Source organism: Motacilla alba, chromosome Z (assembly GCF_015832195.1).
Source record: "Motacilla alba alba isolate MOTALB_02 chromosome Z, Motacilla_alba_V1.0_pri, whole genome shotgun sequence".
Taxonomy (NCBI): Eukaryota; Metazoa; Chordata; class Aves; order Passeriformes; family Motacillidae; genus Motacilla; species Motacilla alba.
The window spans coordinates 63,647,299-63,668,731 of record NC_052046.1 but is presented as its reverse complement, the minus strand read 5'-3'; the positions used below and the strand labels follow the sequence as shown (position 1 = coordinate 63,668,731).

Below are 21,433 nucleotides of genomic sequence, written 5' to 3'. Positions count from 1 at the left end.
GTTTTTTTTAATTTGGATTGCAAGTATAATGATTGTGGAGTATCTTATTTACTTATATACTCTCTAGAGTATCTAGAGAACCTGTATTATTTGTTATGTTAGATATAACACATGTAGTTGTATATTAAGTCCACAACAAGAATTACCACAGTAGAAATAACAAAAATACATAATAGGCAGCCAGGATTCTGCTGCAGCATGGAGCAAATCCCAATGAGAGGGATGGTTCAGGAGAAAGTGCTTTGGATCAAGCTTATGATGAAGAAATGAAAGAACTGTTGAAGTCATATGGTGCTGTGGACTCTGTACTTCCTGTTCAAACTGCTGAAGTTACTGGTATGTTAGCTTTGTAATATAAATCATAGGATTACCCCGTATCCTTAAGGAAAAATCATACATTCAAGTAGTATGGCACTGATATTTTTAATTCTGTTAACTATTGAATGCTATTTATTTATTTACAGAAGATAGCATGAGTGGATAGGTTTGTTTTTTCTGAGAGAATGAGGTAAAAAGAACATACTTGGATATTCAGATTTTTGTTATTATCAATATTTCCCTTCCCAGGAAGGGAAATGAGTAGTTTTGAAGGCAGTAGCTTTCATTTCTTTATGCTAACTAAATTTGATCTGTTTTGCATATACAAGATACTTTTCATTAGTTGATCTGCCATTGCATCTTTTTAACCTGTATTAGCTAATCTAGCCTATGATGCTCCTGTAAATTAATTTTAAATTTTATTCATTTTTTCTTAATTGTGGAGAGGGGAAATCAAAACGTCCTTGTTACAACTGCTGTAAAAATGATGGTGCAGCTTTGGAGACACAACATGAGAAATACAGTGTGGTAAGTATAGATTAGAGTTTTTTTAAATTGCTCTGTGGTGTACAAATGCATAGTGACATTAGCTGACTGAAAAGTATATAAATATAATTTAAATAAATAATCCACTGAAATGTATGTAGAAACAGCATCATGCAGAGAGTTATAGTAGATAAATTGTGTTTTACATATATGAGTATGTTTATTATCACCTCTCTCTGTTTATAATCCCTGTGCATTTAAATTTATTGTGGAAACGGTAGTCAATACTGACACACATTTCTTATTGCTTTTAAAAATAGGAAAAAAGGTCGTGAGATCTGAAGCTTTTAACCACATTTCCAGAGTGGTTCTTTTTGAAACAGTAATGAATTGTCATCACGATGATGAAGATATTTAGATATTGTTTATCGTAACACAAAACAACAAGAAAGATTTTTGCACAAATTGTTAGCTTTTCCTGGTGTCTGTAACCTATGTCTGCCTTGTCTAGATGATGCTGTCATGGTGAAATTCACTGTCCAATCTTTGCTGTGCACTCAAAAGCTTCTGAAGGACTCAGAGCAGGGAGTAGTTTGAATGCCACAGCAGACCCAGGCTGTGACAGCCCCTTGCAGAGCATGTACTTGGTGCCATGTACCTCTGTCCTACCAGTGCCCCATTGCCTTTACGCAGTAATTCCCAGCCTGAAATTACTTGAGTCCACCAATACCTAAACTGCTGGCCATGTGTCATGGCCTGTTCTGTATGGTGCACTTGGCTCTACTTCTTTTGGTAATTTTTGTGTTTGTTAACAGGAGTCTGTTGCTGCCATACAGGATACAGAAAAGAAGCAGGAAGAACTGTTGCTGTTTGAGTTGAGAACTTCCAAAGATGCAGGTAGACATAAATTGAAGTGTTTCACCTATTTTTAGTGTGTAAATATCTTTGGCAATATAACTGGTTTTTAAACATTATTGCGCATAATATAGTTGAATCTTCTCTGGAAAATACAGCTTCAGAGAATAAGACTTCAATAACACTTCCAAGGTGTGGGCACTTCCTGAAGTACTTTCTGTTGCATAGGAATGAATATTATGACAGAAAAGGAAGGCATATCACTTTGAGGCATGTGCCTAATTATATAAAAAGGGAACATTAGATAAGAATGCATACTTCTGGCAGTATTATTCAATTATGAGCACATGAGCCCTGGCACGATCAAGAACAGCTATGTCTGTAGGTAAAGTAACAGATGCAGCATTTTCATTCTGGTGTGGCTAGACTTCCAGGAGCCTAAAGTAATTTATGAGAGGAAAAAAGAGAATTCTTTACAGCAGACAATGTGAATGATGGGCAGTTTCAGAGATGCTGATGCCCAGAGGTGTAATTTGTCTTAGGCTATCAAATCTCAGTTCAGATTAATTTCAAGAATTTACTAAGCGACAGTGACTTTCTAGGTGATCATGATGCTGCTGCTGTGTAGCTGTTGAAGTCTATTGTATCCATGCCATGATGCTTCAGGAGGCATAGCTTGCTGCCAGAATGCGTTTGACCAAAGTCTCTCTGCCCTCACCCATCTAGGCAGGGCTGTTTAATTGGAGCGTCTCCTACTCACAAAATGGTTTTGCTTCCTGACAGAAAGAAAGGGTTTGTTTTTAAATTTATATTCCTAAATATAGGCTGAAGCTTTCAAATGGTATTTACAAGTAAATTTATCCCTTTAAAAATAAATGTGAAATATGGAATTATATGGATAGTGTCCAACTCCAATTTATGGGGTTTGGGGTGTTAATTAAAATAAGTGTTTTCTTGAAAAATGTTTGACAAATAGGTAGATGATACAACAGACAGACGCCTGTGCACAGACATCTGTGCAATTTCATGAATGAGCAAAAAGGACTATCATACTTCTTCTTTTCAGGGGTAATCAGACTTCTCTAGTTCAGGGGGATGAGAGAAATTAACATGATGATCTGTTACCACTGCTGACAAAAGCATTACTAATGGGGCACCTCTTAAACTAAGTCATAGTCATAACTATTGATGAGTCACAAGACTGAGCCAAGACAAAAGAAAGTAGACTAAAATCTCAAGGTATTTCCATGCAGTGAAATCTACTGTAAATAACAGATACAAAATTTCTATTAAACTGCCTTAATAAGAGCAATATTTACATATTACTAAGTAGGCAAATCTAGTAGGTACTGTGAAAAAGGTTTGGGAAAACATTTTTCAAATTCCAATTTAATACTGTAATTTCTCTTTTTTTTTTCTGGATATGTAAAGCTTGTGTTGACTTTTAGAGTTTCAGGAATTAGGTTACAATTTTAGCAAATTATCCCAGTGGTATCCCAGTGGTAACTGGTTGTGACTTCTAACCCTCATGCTAGATGTCTAAGAGATAGGGTGTATAAAGAAGAATTTATAATTGTTCTTCTTTATCATTTAACTTTATAATATGAGTTAGAAATGATGTAAAACTGGGACAGATATACTTTTACCTTTGTATGCAACTTGAAAACAGTCTAGATTCATTTAGCTATTTTGTACTACTTCAAATGAAAGTTTTAGTCACCTTGTTAAGATTGTGTAACTTCTGCAGGTAGCCTCAGTATAATTGCCATGCTGTGTAGCTACTTGCAACACGAAGAGCTTTAAAATTTTCAGGGCTTATCATCCATAGGCAGTTCTCTAACTTATTCCTTTCTCTTTTAATAATTTCCTAAACAAGGTACTTGCACTTCAAAATTTTCCAGTACTTCTGCTAATTTTTAAAGTTAAACTTATATTTAATTATTTCTATAAGAATTTCATTAAAAATGCTCCAATTGTAAGGAGCTAGCAGCATGCATTGCGGTATAAGATACTGCTCTAGCAGTGTCTTTATACATTGGCTATGTATTTGCTACACTGAAAATGCTATTAATGAAATGATTTCCTACTTCTTATCGCCATCATAATTTTGATTATTTCAAAATCTTGAACAGATGTGTATTTCCAAAGGCTGTCTCAGATACAAGATACTTTGAATGAAATACTTGCAAACCAGAAAACAGAGAGGGATACCCTTGCTAAAAAATACAGGTAAGTAGAATACAAGGATTGTATTCATAGAAAGCTGTTCTTTGCAGTAGTAGTGATAGAAGTTGTAGGAGCATATAGTGGCATAAAAGTAAATCTGTGTAGTTTTCATTCAGATTTTTTGGAAGCATGATCGGTATTGGATTTAGTTACCTCAGTTACATGAAAGAACAACTTCAGGATTTAGCTAAAGCATACAAATCAGTTGCTGTACTCACAGTGAGTATTGAAATTAGGCAGTGAGCGATACAGAATGTGTGGAAAAACACAGAATCACAGAATATACTGAGATGGAAGTGACTTACAAGGATCATCGTGTCTAGCTCCTAGCCTGCACAGCATTGTCCCACCATGTACCTGAGAGCAATGTCCAAACACTTCTGTCAGGCTTGCTGCTGTGACCACTGCCCTGGAGAGCCTGTTCCAGTGCCCAGCTACTCCCTGTGTGAAGAACCTTTCCCTAATATCCATCCTAAACCTCCCCTGACACAACCTCACGCGATTTCCTTGGGTCTTGTCACTGGTCACCCTAGAGAAGAGATCTGTACCTGTCCCTGCTCTTCCCCTTACAAGAAGAAGATGTAGATTGCAGTGAGGTCTCCTCTCAGTGTCCTCCAGGCAAGGTGACCTCAGCTGCTCCTCATACAGTTTCCCTCAAGGCTCTCGAGGCCTTTCACCATCTCATGGTGCTCCTTTGGACACTCTCTAGCCTTATATTAGGATATTGTGGCATCCAGAGCCGGCCCCAGCACTTGAGGTGAGGCTGCCCCAGTGCAGAGCAGAGCAGGACAATCGCCTCCCTTGCCTGGCTGATGCCCCCAGGACACAGGTGGCCCTCCAGGTTGCCAGGGCACTGCTGACCCCGTTCAACTTGCCATCAATCAGGACCCCCAGGTCCTTTTCCATGTAGCTGCTTTCCAGCCTTTCATTCCCCAGTCTGTCCATACATCCAGGCTTGCCCCATCCCAGGTGCAGAATTCATCACTTTCCTTATTGAACTTCACATGGTTGGTGATTGCCTAGTCCTCTGATTTGTTGAGGTCCCTTTTGCAGGGCCCTCCGTGCTCTCAAGGGAGTCAGCAGCTCCTCCCAGTTTTGTGTTGTTATCAAACTTGCCTAGTATCCCTTTCAGTTCTGCATCCAAGTTACTAGTGAAGGTGAAGTGAAGATGTAAAGATTTTGAAGAGCACAGAGCCCTGTTACAGGACACCAGCCTGAGGTCACCCCATTCACTAGAAGCCTCTGAGCCTGACCTGTGAGTCAGTTGCTCACCCATTATGTGATGTGTTCATTTTATCTGGTCATTTTGTCCAGAAGGATCCTGTGAGAGATGGTACCAAGTTTTACTGAAATCCAAGAAGATTACATCACCTGGCGTCCCTTGATCAGCTAGGTGGGTTACCTTGTTTAAAAAGGAAATCAGGTTTGATAAGCAGGACTTTTCCCCTTATGTAGCCATGATACTTAAGCAGAAATTAGGAAGTGGGGGTATTGAGGAATTAGACTCATTTTGCAGTATCATGGAGAAAAGTAATAGCACTTCAAGACACTACTTGGAGTGTCCCTGACTCTGATTTGTTTCTTCAGCACTCCTAGGTTAGGAGTGTTCAGCCAATGGCCAATAGGAGCCATTTAAAGAAATGACTTGAAGCATGCTTGCAGACGTTCAAGTTTTGTGAGAACAATTAAAATGTCAGCTAGAATTGCTTATCTAAGTGTGAGCATGGACTGTGTGAATTAGCAGCTTCATGATGCTAGCTTTCACAAGGCCCCTTTTTACTTCCTTCTGAGAAAGATTCAGGGTTGGTCATGTTGTGAAGGTTCACCTAACAATGTAGCATCCTGTTCAACAGATGCTTCTAGGCCAGCTGATGAGGATGTTTCCATTCTTGCTTTTGTGGGCAGGATTTGGCTGGTCATGTAAAAGCAGCAGTGTAAAACTTTCAGGTAGTTCCATGGCAAAATATAAAGTCTGGTTGAGCAAAGAGACTGAAATATTTCTGTCATAAGCCATTTTGCCAGCTATAAAATGTGAGATACACATATCACACAGGTAATTTTTTTAAAAAAAGGATTTTATGAAGAGTTGGAGTTCCAGATCATCCTGGTGGGCAAAATAGTGACTAAGTTAAGAAACAAGGACAGTAAAATTAATAGCTACACAAACTTACCTGTTTTCTAGTACTGAGATTGAGTTTGTGTTCCAGAGTGAAGTGATAAATATTTCTGGGTATTGCAGGTATCCTGCAGCTAATATAACAGCCATTCATCAATAGTAATGAGCTATATTCCAAATCACATTATATTTACTTTTCATTATTTTTATAGTCAACATCTTATTTTTAATTATTGGCTTATAACTTTTGTCACATAAGTCATTAGAAGATTGGGAGGCATCATCATATTTTCCATCTTCCAATTGTTCAGTTAGTTGGCCCAGAGAGAGATACTACTTACATTGCTCCTTTTCTGTACTCAGATATAGGTACTAGCATCTTCTGTACTAAGGTACTAAGATATATCTTTTACCTGAGAAAAATTAAGAAAAAATAAGTATTATATTTCTTAGTGGCTGTAAGTTACTTTGTCATTTTAGTCACACTGTCTTTGCCTCTCCAGATGCATCTTTGTCTGTACTTGTATAGCAATAAAGCAACAAAACTTCCCAGAGCAAAAACTGGTAGAAAAGTGTGTGGAAGCCTCACTGGCCTGTGTGAAAGCCCATAGTTGTCATGGATTACTCAGTGATTGACTGTATGCTAATATGTTGATGGTACATGTTTTCCAAGCACACGAGATACCAAGCAGTATCACAGTACAGACTACAACACTGTCAAGCTGTGTTTTTTCTGTCCTTGTTCTGAGCCATCTCGTCTTAGTGTACCTTTGTCCTGATCCCCTCAACAGTCTCTTTTGAGACTGGTATGGTGTTACTTGCCGTGGCATCTCTGCAGTGGGTGGCCTTAAAAGCAAACCATAACTGCACTTCTGTTCCACGCAACTTGTGTTACTTCTCTGTCTTCCCAAAATGGTGCTAGAGTTGTAGTGATGCCACTTGTCTCATGAAGGGGAATTGGGCAAAAATAATGTTATACTGAGTTGATGGCTCTTGTACCAAAGAAAGTGGGGTAAATAAAGAATTCCCTTCCAGCAGAAAGGTGGTAAAGTACCCCGGGGAAGGGGTCTCACAGGAACGAGGCTCAGTCTGCGAGCAGGGTCTGATGAATGTACAGCATTCCCAGATTACACAGGCAACATTCTAAACTGTTCTGTCCTCTTTACATAAAGGTCATGTGGCATTATTACATTGGTAGCTTTATGAAATCTTTTCTTGTGTACACCTTAAAAAAATCCTTATAGTATCATCCTTCAGGAACTCATCATGGACTCATTTTAAAAGGCTCCAAAGTAGACCTTTGAGACATGGGATTCGATGTACTACTATGATTTGTGGTATTAAAAGAGCAGTTAGTGATACTACAGGCACAGTTTTGATTCTTTGATTAAAGGTGGTATAGGAGTATAAGTCCTGTGAATTAAGGAGTGGTTTAGGCAAGGCTATTTCCTAAGTTTTGATTATTAACATTCTAATTCTATGGGATTCCCACCTGCATCTTAATTCTGTATCCTACTTTGGGATTTTGCGCTTTGTTGTTCATAAACCTGGGATTTGAACATTAAACTTCATGCAAGATAGAAGTACTGTTCAAATTTTAAATGTTGGCAGATTTTAAATGTTAAAACATATTCTTGTTCTTTGTGAGTTATGTCTATTAACTATTTTAATTTTGTATTTACAGTAACTCCAATGTCTTTATTTTTTATTTTCTATAGGGCTTCAGTGGAATCATTTAAAAAAGGCGCACTAAGGAAACAATTAGTTAACCTTGCTTCTAGTCAAAAGAGCCTGTTGACTGTTGCCCAAAACCAGGAAAAATTAGTGCAGAAATTAAAAAATTACAGAAAAACAAAGCAAATGTTCAATTCATCATCAGAGAAGCAAATCTCAAACTTAGTTACTTTTCATGGGAGCAATACAAGACAAAGTTTAACTGCTAATGAAATCATGTGTCCTAATACAGGAATGTTTAGTATGGAGCTTGGTGCCAGTGAGCCTAATGGAAATAGAGTAGAAGCACACATCTCTTTAGAAAATAGATTTTCAGCTCAGGAATGCATCCAACATCCACACATCTGCTTGTATGAGACGGGAGCAAAGAAAGAAGCAATTTCAAGCAAGGAGGCTTCTGATCATGTTTTGGCATCTGAAAACAGAGTAAGAGAATATGCCTTTGACAGCGTGTCAAAGCTGACAAATGCTGCAGAAGTGATGACATTGCCTTCAGAACCTACTGTTTCCACTGCTAAAACAAAGTGCGCACAGCAAAAAGACACTGATTGTGCAGTAATTGTAGGACAAAGAAACAGGTCTTTAAATCACACTTCAATGACCAACACATTAAATACTGTGGAACCCCAAAGCACTGTTGTCAGTAGGAATGTCTATCAGACAACCAGTGACTGCAAGCAGGTTCCTTCACATGAGGATCTGCACAGATATATGAATAAGAAAGGAGCTTTCCAGCAGCAACAGCAGCTGCAGCAAGAAATTTTATTAGCATCTACAAAGAGCTTCTCTAATACTTTGCAGCAAACGATCTTTCAGAGTAGTGAGAATTCATTTAATGCCAACCTCATGCTGACTAATCTTTCCTCAAATACAGACTCTCCAGCAAATACCAGTGAGAAATCTTCACAGAGTTATGGTAATCAGGAATGGGAACAAAAACAAGTGAGATATAGATGGAAGAGTAAGAAAAAGCATCAGTTGATAGATCTGCTTGAATTGGGAAGAATAAAGCCCGGAGAAAATGTTTTAGAATTCAAACTGCAGGTAATTGTTGAGAAATTATAATAGTAATAATATTAATATTAGCAGATAATGAAAATACCCCACACACTAAAACGAGAAACAGCAGTTCTCATGGTTTCGTCTGCATCTTCAGCACTTACTAGTGAATATTTTTATTCATTGGTTATAGATAACTGTTCATGAGTTTAAAAGGAAAATTGTATGGATGAAGTCTTCTGTCAGCCCATAATTTTAAGACCCAGAATATTAAATAAGTGGAATCTTTGGCTGATCTACATTGATTTTCATGAAAATCGACATGGTTTTCATACTGAAAGGAGCAGGAATGTAATTGTTGTTATGACTTAATGTCATTCTTGGAAACAACTGTCAAGTCCCTCAAATAAAAAATGTGACATCAGGATTTTGTAGTGCTGTAATAGGCATGAATACATGCAAAATTTCTTGCTTACATGCTTGCTGATTCTATAAACCTACTGTATGGTATGAACCATATTTGAAAAAAAAAAGAAACCCCTATTTTTTAATACAAAAGCATTTCCCTGTCCCTCCAAATAAAGAACGTATTTTTACAACAGCTGCTAGGGGCTAGTATTGAGTATATGAGGGAATCATTGACTGAATTCCCAGATGTGAGCTAGTGTCATGGTCTGACATTGGCCAAATGCCAGGCACCCACAAAAGTCACTCACTTGCCCTCCCCTTCCACAGCTGGGCAGAAGAGAGAGAAAAATTTAATGAAGTCTTCACAAGTTGAAATAAAGACCAGGAGAAAACACTCCAAGGGCAAAACAGGCTGAGCTTAGATGTGTAAAGTGAATTTATTGCTGACAAAATCAGAGGAGGATAATTAGAAGTAAAAATAAGCCCTTAAAAACCACCTTTTTCCCCCCAACCCCTCCTTCCTTCCCACTGACAGCATAGGGAGACAGGGCGTGGGGATTTTGGTCAGTTCATCACTCAAGGTTTTCTTCCGTTGCTCAGGGAGAGGAGTCCTCCTGCTACGCTGTGTTGTCCCTCTTACAGGAGACAATTCTCTGTGAACTTCCCCATTCCAGTCTGATGAGTTGCAGTCCTCCCAAAACTGCTGGGGCATGGTCACTCTTCCACGGAGTCCTCCAAGGACAGGCTGCTCCAACCTGGAAGCAGAGGCCCCTCTCTCCATAGAGTCTCCCACTGGACCACAGCCTCCCAGGCATCCACCCGCTCCAGCATGGGCACCTCCCCCAAAGGCCGCAGGTGGATCTCTGCATCCCTGTGGATCCCCAAGGGCTGCAGGGGCACAGCTCCTTCACCATGGTCTGCACCACGGCCTGCAGAGGAATCTCAGCTCTGGCACCTGGAGCGCCTCCTCCTCTCCTTCTCCACTGACTTTGGTGTCTCCAGGTTGTTTCCCTCACACTTTCTCACCTCGTCCTCTTCTCTGGCAAGGAAAAACTTTGCCCATTTTGTTTTGTTTTTCTTCTTACATACGTTATAACAGAGGCATTACCAACATCTCTAATTGGCCCAGATGTGGCCAGAAGCATGTACATCCTCAGAGCCATCAGGGACTGGTTCTGCCAGACATGGTGGAAGCTTCTGACAGCTTCTCACAGAAGGCACGTCTGTGGCCCTCCCCCACTATGATAAACCAGGCTGTGCAAAACCAACACAGCTAGTTAATTTCCAGGGCAGCATATTGATAAAAGTATGAAAAGTTCTTTTCAGCCAACTCACCAGTTTAGTTAATGTAGAAAGAACTCCTTTTCCTACACACTTATAATCTCAGGAATGCTTTTCTGCTGAGAGCTGCCATTTCATGTGGTCTTGTGTTCTGGAATATAGGGTAGTATAAGTTACAAGGCTGTACATCAGGCCATATGATAGGTATGGAGACATGCTTCTTTTTTTTTGAAGACCATGTAATATTCTTTTGAACTGCAAGATGACTAAGTGGAAGGATGAAAATCTCAGTAGTCCTACTGTAATTTTTCAAGACAGTTGTCTGTGATAGCAACTTGATGCATGTAGATCCTAAGGAATTATAACCCAATGCTGCAAGTACTAGTGTTTGGCATGTAGAAAAGTCAGTGATGTTTACTAGGATGAAAATGACACTCATTTATGTGTTGGAAGACAGTGCTATGGAAATTGAAATTTAGAAGCCAGTGTCTGTTTGCATTGCAAAGAGATGATCAGTTAATTTCCCTTCTTTATCATTACAGAGATGTATTTGATAACAACATACAGCTGGTACATAGTCCTAACTTAAGGTTAGCTTTGGGCAGGCAGAATGCAGTTGTTGAATGCTGTAGACCTAGGCTGTGAAACTGTGAACTTATGAACTCGGTTGAGTGCTTATTGAAATATTTGGGTTAATTGTCTTAATTTAATTCTTAAAGCAACCCCAAGCCAGTGGATGTGGTGGGAGATGGTTCAGTATTTTCTGGTGCATCATTCTCTTACTGGGATTGTTTAACCTTATGAATGATAAGTGACCTTACTAAGTTCTAACAGAGTTGATCAAGAGCTAATTGTTGCATTATTTAGCTGTGTTAGGCAACTGAGGCCAATATGACAAAACCATGACTTACTCAACTATAAACAGCTATAACTTGTGCTTCTGGAAAGGTATAAATGTTTGCAGAACTGGGCTATATTACCATTATGAAAGAGGCATTAACTATAAGTTCATTCATAATTTTGCATGAGGTAAGGCTGTTAGATTCCCCCTAAAACATGTAAGTCATATCCCTTGATAAAAGTGAATTTTTTTTGCAAATATGTTTAATGTTTGACTGGTTGCTGAAACTGCACTCTGACATATATTTACCTCTTATAGCAGTTTCTTGTTGCACAGATTTGCCTTTGTGTAAGTGCTTGAGTTCACTGTTGCACATTAATTTATTCAAAGCCTTGTTATGTGTAAGAGGAACTAAGATACAAATACAGGTCTGACAAACGCACACGGGAGGATTTGTCCTATGATTGGCTAAAGCATGTTATTCTGGTGGAATAAATCATCTTATTTTGTACAGTTTTTGATAGTGGCATTAGATTACTTTTTTTTTTCCAGAGAAAAACAGAATTAGCTGCAACTTTTCAGCTATATTGTTATTTTTCATGTTTCAAAGATCTTATATTTGTTAATTTATGAATTGAAATTATTTCTTACTCTTTTTTTAGGAATTCAGTCATAAAGCTACACTCTTGAAGAATGGCAAGATCAGAACCAGTAAAGGACAAATACTACAGAATCCAGTTCAGTGGGTTAAAGATCTACTAGGAAGTGATATTTCTGTGACATGGAAGTATGTGTGGAATAAGGTAGGCCTGATTTGATTCCTGAAGTTAGCAATAATGAATGGCTGTAACAGGTTTCACTAATCTTGATTTCCTTACTGTTATTAAAGCAAAAGAGGGTACAAGCCTGAATTTCAAATATCTTCTCACTTCTAATGAATGAGCAGCAAAGAAGGTGCTGTAGCTACATAGCTGTAGTGATGAACTTGTCATGAATGTTGAAAGAACATGGAGTGCTCACACTGTAAGCTAAAAGGGATTTGAAAGAGTAGCTTTAAAGATGATTAAGACTGATAGAGAAAGCTGGAAGGTAGTTTGAATAAAAAGGAGCAAACTTACAGAAGTATCAGGGTGTCATGCATGACTGTTACAAAAACACTGGCAGAGTTTAAATGGCATTACAGATGGGCTGTATTATGCTTGGGTTTTTTTTCAATTAGAAATCAAATTAGCATAATTTCTCCTTGGTCTTGACAGATGCAAATTAGGCTTAAAAGTGCATAAACTCAGTTTTAAAAGAAAAGTGAAGTTTCTACACCTATCAGAAAAAAAAACCACCAAAAAATACTAATTAAAAAAATCACTTATCCATCTAGGTTTCTTTTTACAGGTTACATATCTTGGGACAGAATTGTCAAAGTTTAGTGTTGGTGAAGTGTCAGTTTCCAGTGACCTGGAGTTACCAACACAGAAAGGAAATCCTTTGGGTATGTACCACTTAAAATCTAATATTCTTCATACTGAAAGCAGCAGAAAGTTAGTTCTAAAGAACTTAAAGCTTCTAGAATTTCTGTGTTGCTTTCTGATTTTTTTTCCTGGGGTATATGGTTATCACTGATCTTGATCTTGAAATGTAAATAGTGCCAGAACTTGTACACGAAGTCTAAAAAACTACACTTCTTCCATATATTTGTTGTGTGAAGATAATAGTTACTAATTATTTGGTTGCTATGTAAAAAAACCCCAACACTTTATATTAGAATATTTCCTATGAAGTGAAGTTTCGAGTAAGCTGTTTTAATATTTTTTATTCTATTGCCCAAGCAACAGTAATAATTAGGAGGATACTTAATTCTCTAGAAATAAATAGTCAAAAGAAACAAAGTGCACTGATATGACAAAATGACACTGAACAATTTTTCAGAACTGCTTAGCAAAGAACCTTAAGAACCTCAGTCTAAGTTTGATAAGCAATGTATTCTCAGGGAAACACAAGTCTCTTTGACAGCCGGTGGTACTTGGAGTCCATAAAGCTTTTGGGTTTTTGGGATTGATTCTGTTAATTTGATAAGACATTCCACTTTATGTGAACTGGGACACCAGGATTGGTCTGTTTTTAACATACTGAAAGTAAATTTTAAGATGATAGTTCAAAAGAACTAACTTGATATCCAAATAATTGTGTTCTGCTGGTATTTGCTTCAGGCTAAGAGCTTCCAGATGGTGAGTTTATTCTTCCTTTCTTCAGTAACTTCAGTTTTTACCAGGTGTAAGTGACTTAGATCTGGATTTAGTTTCCAAACTTTTTGATAGGCTTTTGAAAATTTCACTAGTTTTACTGAATTATTTGTATTGTGAAAAAATTTATGATAAACATTGTAACTTCTAGAACAGAGAAATCTATTTATTCAAGAACTATTCTTGACAAACAAAAATTGGTCTGAAGATCAGCAAGTGTTTTTCCCCAAGTAGTCCAGGGTCATCTGGAAAAGAGTATTTAAGGAAGTTTTTTATGATATGTGATTTAAGATGGCAGTAGCCCCTGCCTAACCATTAGTGTTAGATGAGAAGTTGAGGGAGGGAAACTCAAAGTCTTCTCAGTTTCAGTTCCATTTCAGATACTACATGGCCAGATATGTAGGACATTAAACAGTGCCTTAAATTGTTTCAGAAGAGAATTAATCTGCACTGGTTTTTTGTGAGTACAGTTCTGGTCATTGGACAACCCTCAAATGGTTCCCAAGCTCAGTTCATGAGTTAGCTTGTTCCAAGTGCTTTTTCCATCAGATACTTTGCCTGCAGCCACCCTGCTCAAAAGCAGAGGAAAGTTTGCTGGTGTGGATGTGAACGATTCTGTACCGCTTACCTGGAGACATTCTCAGGCACTCTTTTATCTTTCTAATATGCTTAGGGCCTGTGTGTATTATATATTAGAAGTTTTTTCTGCTTTTCAGAGAACCAAACTTCTTTTTTCTTTCTATATTATTGATTTTTTTTCTGTGCATCCCAGAGCATCGTTAAAAAAGAAGACTGGGGTCTGGGAATTTGAGCAATTTTGGAGGAGAATGCTATTATTTTTAATACCCCTCCCTCACTCTCCTTGTAGCTTCCCATACCTAACCCAGTGTTCATTGAGCTACTGTATGAAGAGCATGGAGAAGTGGGAAGAAAATTATATATGCAGTGGCTACACCTAGCCATCTTGTAATAGAAAGAAGCAGCTACCAATGAACTTTTTGTACAGCCCAGTTTAGGAAGCTTGTCCTTGAAGCCTCTACCAAATCAAGGTCCCTTGGCAAGAAGAGAAGGAGTTGCTGTTCTGTGGCAGCTAACATAAGAAATGGTCCAGTTTTTCAGCTTGGTTGAGATTTATAAGGTGCTTCAATGTTTATGTAGCAACAGACTTCTAGATACCTTAGAGGTGTTAGTAAAATAAAACTTGAAGAGCCCATGAAGTAAAGCAGTCCCAGACCAATGCAGGTATTTAATAGAAGCATTAGAGATTGCGATTTTGGAAGTGGTCATCTAAATCCTAACTAAATTCCAGTGTATATATCTTCTTTGAGTCTGAGTCTTCAATCTCTCCTAGGATCATGTTAGCAGAAAGGAAGAATTACCATAATCAAGCCTGAGTGAAAAGTAAACATTAAGCAAATGAGCAGTACTTTTAGACTATCTGTATGCAGGAAAACAGAAGAAACTGTTACTATGTGGCTTAGATTTTCTCTGTGCTTTCTGATATTTGTCATAATTTTTGTTAAAAATTACCAAGAATAACCAGGATTCAGAAGCCGATGTCGGCTGAAGAACAGATTTAAGTTGTAGAGCAAATATTGGTGCTAGATATTTCACATTGAAATTCCAGCAAAGTGGCTTAAAAGAAAAGCTTATTCAGTTGTTACAGTAAGTGTAATGTGCACATTCATTTTGCAGATTGCTATTTCAGGAAGACAGTCTTTGGAAAACAGCATGACTAGTCCAATTCTTGTGCTCAGGCAATCCCTTACTGCCTTTAATAACCATTAGCCACCTGTAAAGATTAAAACAGCTCTTTTTCACCTTTAGTTCATGAAAGGTCCCAAAGTTGTATGGAAGAAGAGTGTTTTCAAGGGAATCCAAATGATTTCTTTATGGCTGAACCATAAACTGTTTTGAAATGTTTATGGTAGTATTATTTCAGGTATGGAGTATTAAATTTTAAACTGAACTCAGGAGGAATGCTTGAAAACAAGTGAAAAAGTTGTGCTATGATCGTACGTGATATGGTATGTTGCTGTTTTCTGTGAGGCAAGCAATGAAACACATACATTTAGTAGGCTACTTTTCAAGTTAGAATTTTGCGGTGTCTGTTGTAATTTTGCGAAGGAAGATATAGGTTTAAAAAAACCCAAAAAACAAGCCCAAATCATTTTACAGCAGCAACTGCTGGGTTCATAAAGGAGCAAAGGCAAGTTTGCCTTTACATGTGTTAGGTGATAAAAGGCTAAATGAAAATACAAAGAAACAAATTAAGAAAAATAAAAAGCATAACTTCTCTGTGCATGTGCATTAAACCATCAGTGTGAAGTGATACTTCTTGTTCTTCGAACAAAAGTATCTTTTCATACTGCTAGGAAAGAATTTTATCACAAGGAACCGCCAGCACTATCAGAATCCTGGTAGTGGCTCCACTGCTCAGCCTCTTGGGAGCTTTGACCTGAGTAACATGCAGCCAAACACCACATCCCTGCCACAAACACAAGTTGTGGGAGCTGTGTGCTGAAGGAGAAGCAGCTGTTGCCAGGGAATTTGTGAGTAAGTGTTTTTTTAGCAGTCTAGAAAACCTAATGGTGGATGCAAGGGCTATGCAAGAGATATGAAAGAAAAAAGAAAAGTAGGTGGCATGGAATTGATTTGTGTGTGGGAGGGAAAGAGTGCTGGGGAAAAATGATTACACTCCTGAGGGTTTAGATTAGATCTAAATGACCCAATAGCAGCGTTTTTCAGAGCTCAATGTGGTCGACTCTCTTGTGTCCAAATTAGAAACATTTTGCTATTTTGGTGTAGTTAACAAAATAACTTCATATAATTTAACTGAGTACTCAGTTAAATGTCTCAAAAAATAATACCATGGAGAAATGTCTTCTGGATTTAGATGGAGAAATATGATACATAAGCATTGCTAAATAATCTTCTGTAATCTAATTTAAAGGGTGGTGTGGAAATGCTTCTGAAGATGCTTTGACCTTTGTGTAGTTGACCAAGCTTGTAACTTTGTGTTTCAGTATTGCATTTTTACATTGATTGCATATTAAACCCTGTCTGTAATACTTGTGCCTATTGCACTTCATTTGGTATTTTTGCCTCTACTGCCTGTGATTACACTACGGAGGGATGACCCTGACTCACCACAGTGCAAAGTTAGAGTGACCAGCTCAAACCCCAGTGTCAGATAATACTGCACTGGCAAGGATAACAGTGCCAAGCCAGGTCTGCCGTGGGAGGCAGTAAGACAGAAAACAGAAGTGAATCTAGTCTTTGTTCGTTACTGTAAATTGAAAGTGCATCTACATTTTAAAGCAATTCTTAATGCTTCTGTACATAGGCCATACGGCTACCTTGCAAAGAATTAAGCTGAGAAACCTCTGGAGAAAATCCTTTATTGTCCTTTTTTTTTTTTAATAGAAGGAAACAGGCTTAGTATCTTAAATGGCAGGGCGGAATATTTAGAGGAAGGTGGTCTTTAAAGTTACAAAAAATAGGTTGTGTAGTAGATTGCTACATTTATTTATATCAAAAACCCAGATTGAACTGCTCTTTGATATTAATTGAAAAGTAACAAAAACTGTGGTTTATAGAAGTTATGTATCTCTGCTGAACAAATGAACAGCCACGTTGACATTTTCTCAAATATGCCTACTATTTGTGTTCTTCTTGCCAAAATAACCGTCTTGTAGCATATATGGTCATTGTCACCCTACCATCTAGGTGCTCAGTCCTGAATGGAAACAGTTACAGCAAGAGTGTACAGTTATAATGTAACAGAACTAACCATTAACAGACAGTGGAGATACTGCAAAATTAAAGATACGTGTTATAGTAAAAATTAATAAATTCTAAATTTACAGGAATGTTGTTCCATATATAAATTGTTCATACTTACTATAATTACTCTGTCAGTTGAAGAAAAAAAGTTGCTGAACATGCAGTATAATGCTTAAAAATTTATCCACCATCTCAGTTTTGACATCTCTGCCTTGTGGATCTCAAATCTTTTCTGTGGAGGTCTGAGTCAAATTTTCTAAAATAAACTATAAAAAGCAAACTCCTATTTCAGAAGGAAATTCCCTTTGCAAGCATCTCAGGATGTGTGCTTCAATAGGGCTCTTAAATGAAATTTTCTAAGTGATGTGAGGAGGCCCATAACCCATAGATGGATTTACTGCATTGGTTTGCCCTCCCGTTCTGTTTCCAAAGAACTAGGCACATACAATGCCACCGCTGTTTTACTTTTACTGTGCTAAATAAAATCTGAAGGTAAAGCTCAGCTGTAAAAGTTTGCTTTAAACTAGTTTACTTTGTGGGCTTTACTAGTCCTGGAAAATGATAGAAAGGTAATTAATTTCAGTTTTCTTGATAGTCATTCGTCCTGACTTGTACTCCAGTACAAAGCTGTGATGCTGAAATGGCTGACTTAACAGGAGAGCATTTAAATCCACGTGAATCATTCCAGTTAGATGAAACTTAGCTGTTATATGTGTCAGTACCTAAACAAATGTAAAATCAAGCTACTAGAAAACACTGCATATGCATATTTGCAACATCTTCCATTATCCTTTTAATTGTAAACTTTTCAGGACAGGGATCTCATATGCGTATTTGAACTGCTGAAGATACTTTGTAACATAATCCAAACAATAAATCTAGCCCATTGTAAAAAAATATATTTTGTGCTGTGCTGTAGTCCACATCAGAACCCCAGGTTCTGGTTAGGCTCAGACAGTTATGTTAGAAACTACTTTCACTAGAAAACTTTACTATTATCTTCTTCGTGATTTTGAAGGAAAGCAGGAAAAGATGATGAATAAAATTCGTGGTTGAAAAGCCAAGATGTAAACTGAGAACCCCAAATTTATTATTTCTGACAAAAATAGCATGGCTTAAGGAACTTGATTCTATATATCTAAATTTTTTTGACTGAGTATTATTGAAGTACTAGCTTATCATACTACTAATAATGGCAACAGTGATGTGAAAGAGAAGTACTTGAAATATTTAAAAACCCCCAATGAACAAACCGTATACAAACAAAAAACAAAACTCTGACATCTCATATATATTTTTTCTCCCTGGCTTACAGGCAAAATGCTTGAAAGTACTTTTCAGTACTGTAAAGTTCCAGGCATTTGCTTTACATGCTTACATGCTTTACAAAGAAATGCACAGTTCTGTCTGCAGAATTTACAAAGCAGTATTTTCCAGTAACTGCATACCTTGGCTGAGGTATAGGCTTGCTTTCCAAAATCCTCTACCTGCTATTATTTGACTGTCAGCAGGGTAGGAGGTAAAATGTCACATGATTGATTCAGACTTGAGCTATGTAGCTTGCAAGAACCAAACAAAAATCACTTTTCAGAGGGCCAAAAATTGTGAGTAGGCAGAGGAGGGTAGGGGAAGAAACAACTATCAGGGACTGCATGCCATGGAAGCCAATTCTAAGTATCTGATGTCTGTAATTCTTATCTGTAAGCCAGATTTTTCTGAAATTGGAAAATTATTTCAGAAGAAATCAGATGATACCGTGATAGCACAGAATCGTAGGCTAACATAGATTCAGTGGGACCTTTGGAGGTCTTCAGTCCAACCTTCTGTTCAAAGTAGGATCTGTTTCCAAATTAGATAAGGTTTCTTGATGCCTTGTCCAGGCAAATTCTGCATATTTTCAGGGATGGGAATTCCTATGTTTAACCATGCTCAGGATGAATTTTTCCCCAATATCTAGTTGGAAACTTGCTTGTTAAAACTTTTGCCCTTTTTTTTGATACAGAAAATATGTTCTCCTGAGAAATCCAGCCAGAGTACCTAAAGCTGACTCCTAGTTGAGTGCTTTGAACATTGGCTTTCTGGCCTTTTTTACTTTGTGAAACAAGTGGTAAAAGAATCCTTTGATAGCAAACTCATCTTCTTACTTATCAGGTGCACTATAGCATTTTCATTTGCTTTGGTGGTCCGGTGGAGACTGAGAGAAGACTGAGACAAACAGAATTGTTGTAGATTATCTTCCTGGAACAAGTCTTCTCTTGTTTTATTTATGAAAGCAATAAATGCAAGGCAGTGTGAGACACATCAGCCTTCAAGAGGCACTGACATCTGCCTGCTGCTTTGCTTTAGACAGACAAGACAGACTGTTTTGGCATCATATTGGTAACAGGAGGTGAAAATATTTAGGAGATTACCTGATGATTTTATCTTGGGAAGTGTTCAAATTTTATCACTTTTTCATCTGGTTGGTGGTTTTTTTTCAGGAATCACTTTTAGCAAAGTTACGACAAAGCTTTTAAACAAAACAATTCAGTCTTTCAATCACCATGTGATAACAGTGTAGGAGAAGGCTCTAGAAGTTGTTCTGAGGCTGTACATAAAACTCAAAAAACAGCTGCTGTAGATTTTACCAGTGCATGAGAAACAGGAGCTGTTGGTGTTTCAAAAGGCTGTTCTGACCTGAACTGAAACTTGATTTATAACTTGTCTTCTGTTTCTTCCAACCTGCATTTCAGTCTGCTATAAACTGCAAGAATTTTAAAGTGTTCTGGTTTTAATTACCCAAGTTCAGAGCTGGAACTTTTTATGTACTATCTTGGCACATTAATTTCAGGTTTTCTAAAATGGTTAGAAATAATTTTAGAGAGCCATTTTCCTTTCAAGTGAGTATACAAGTGAATCATTACAAGTCTACAACAATAACATAATAGGTTAAAAAGAAAGAATCATATGCTGGAAACCTACACTGTCCTAGTCATACCAAGAAATAGTCTCCTGCAATTATTTCTAAAGCAATCTTTGGGTCTTTTAAGAATGGATACTAGTATATGCTTTTGTTGATGTTGAGTTCAAAATCATTAATATTGATATTTAAATACAGTGATGGACTTGAAAACCTGAAAGGTCATCTGGACAGCTGTGTAAAACTATTTTTAATAGAAAATATTTTTAATAAGAAAAATGGAACCAGCCATTCTGTTTTATTTTAAAGTACTTATTTTATTTTATTTATTTATAAATTCAGTCTTCAAGATAGATTCTTTTATGGGAGGATGTGCACAGTTCTCAGTTAGTATTGGCATATATGTCAATTATACTTCTGTTACCTTTTGGGGATAAAAACATTTTATATCTATAGCAAAAAAAGGGCCACTAAGATTTAAATTGTCATTTTGTTTCTCTGAGGGACTATTGAAACGTTGGATTTCTTCAATACATTGGTGGACTTGACTTTGCCACATGGTTAAATGAACAATGTAACAATATCTTGATGCACCAATCCAAGGTACCTGAAAAATAATAATTCAGTATATGTCACATAATGAGCATTTGTTACACTGTAACAGCCATATACCCCAGGATATATAGGAGAAAAAACAGTCACTATATAAGAACATGATGTAGGCAGAAAGTTAGTGGAAAATAATATATTCATATCACTTATCTGGGTAGTGCTCTCAAGAAGGTTATGAAGCAATATTTCTATTGTACATTTTTCAGACATTTAGAAACAGATGAACTATTAAATATTAACTGTCTGTCTTGAAAAAGTGTAACATCTTTGGGTTCATTTGTGGGAATAATACTTTCTACCATATGAAACATAAAGTAAATCAAGAATTCAGTGTAAACCTTGAAACTGATGCTTTAGAATAAAAGGCATGAATACTTGGTCTCTAATCCTACCTGAGTCCTTTTACTATGCAGACACAGTGCAACAAGAAAGGCCACTGTTATGGAGTAGTTCGAAAGAAGAATGATTCTAAAGACCTAATAATATTTTTTTCTGCTTTATGGCATTGCTTTTGCCAATATCAGTGCATACATAAAGAGACCTTGAACTTCTGAGGAATACTATCCTTTATTGAATGGAGAAAGAAATGTTTCTCAAAAATACAATTTTATCTGGAAGGAATGGAATAAAATAAT

General features: G+C 37.3%; 1 protein-coding gene across 2 annotated transcripts in view; it reads left to right on the top strand.

Moving 5' to 3' along the window:
* ANKRD31 (ankyrin repeat domain 31) overlaps positions 1-21,433 on the top strand; it is a 64,560-nt gene that overhangs the window by 36,593 nt on the left and 6,534 nt on the right. For both annotated transcript variants that reach the window (XM_038124991.1, XM_038124992.1), the window contains exons 16-22: positions 177-336; positions 764-846; positions 1,620-1,701; positions 3,792-3,888; positions 7,720-8,779; positions 11,927-12,067; positions 12,654-12,750. In XM_038124991.1, coding sequence (XP_037980919.1) covers positions 177-336; positions 764-846; positions 1,620-1,701; positions 3,792-3,888; positions 7,720-8,779; positions 11,927-12,067; positions 12,654-12,750 — 1,720 coding nt within the window. The remainder of the gene's footprint in view (positions 1-176; positions 337-763; positions 847-1,619; positions 1,702-3,791; positions 3,889-7,719; positions 8,780-11,926; positions 12,068-12,653; positions 12,751-21,433) is intronic.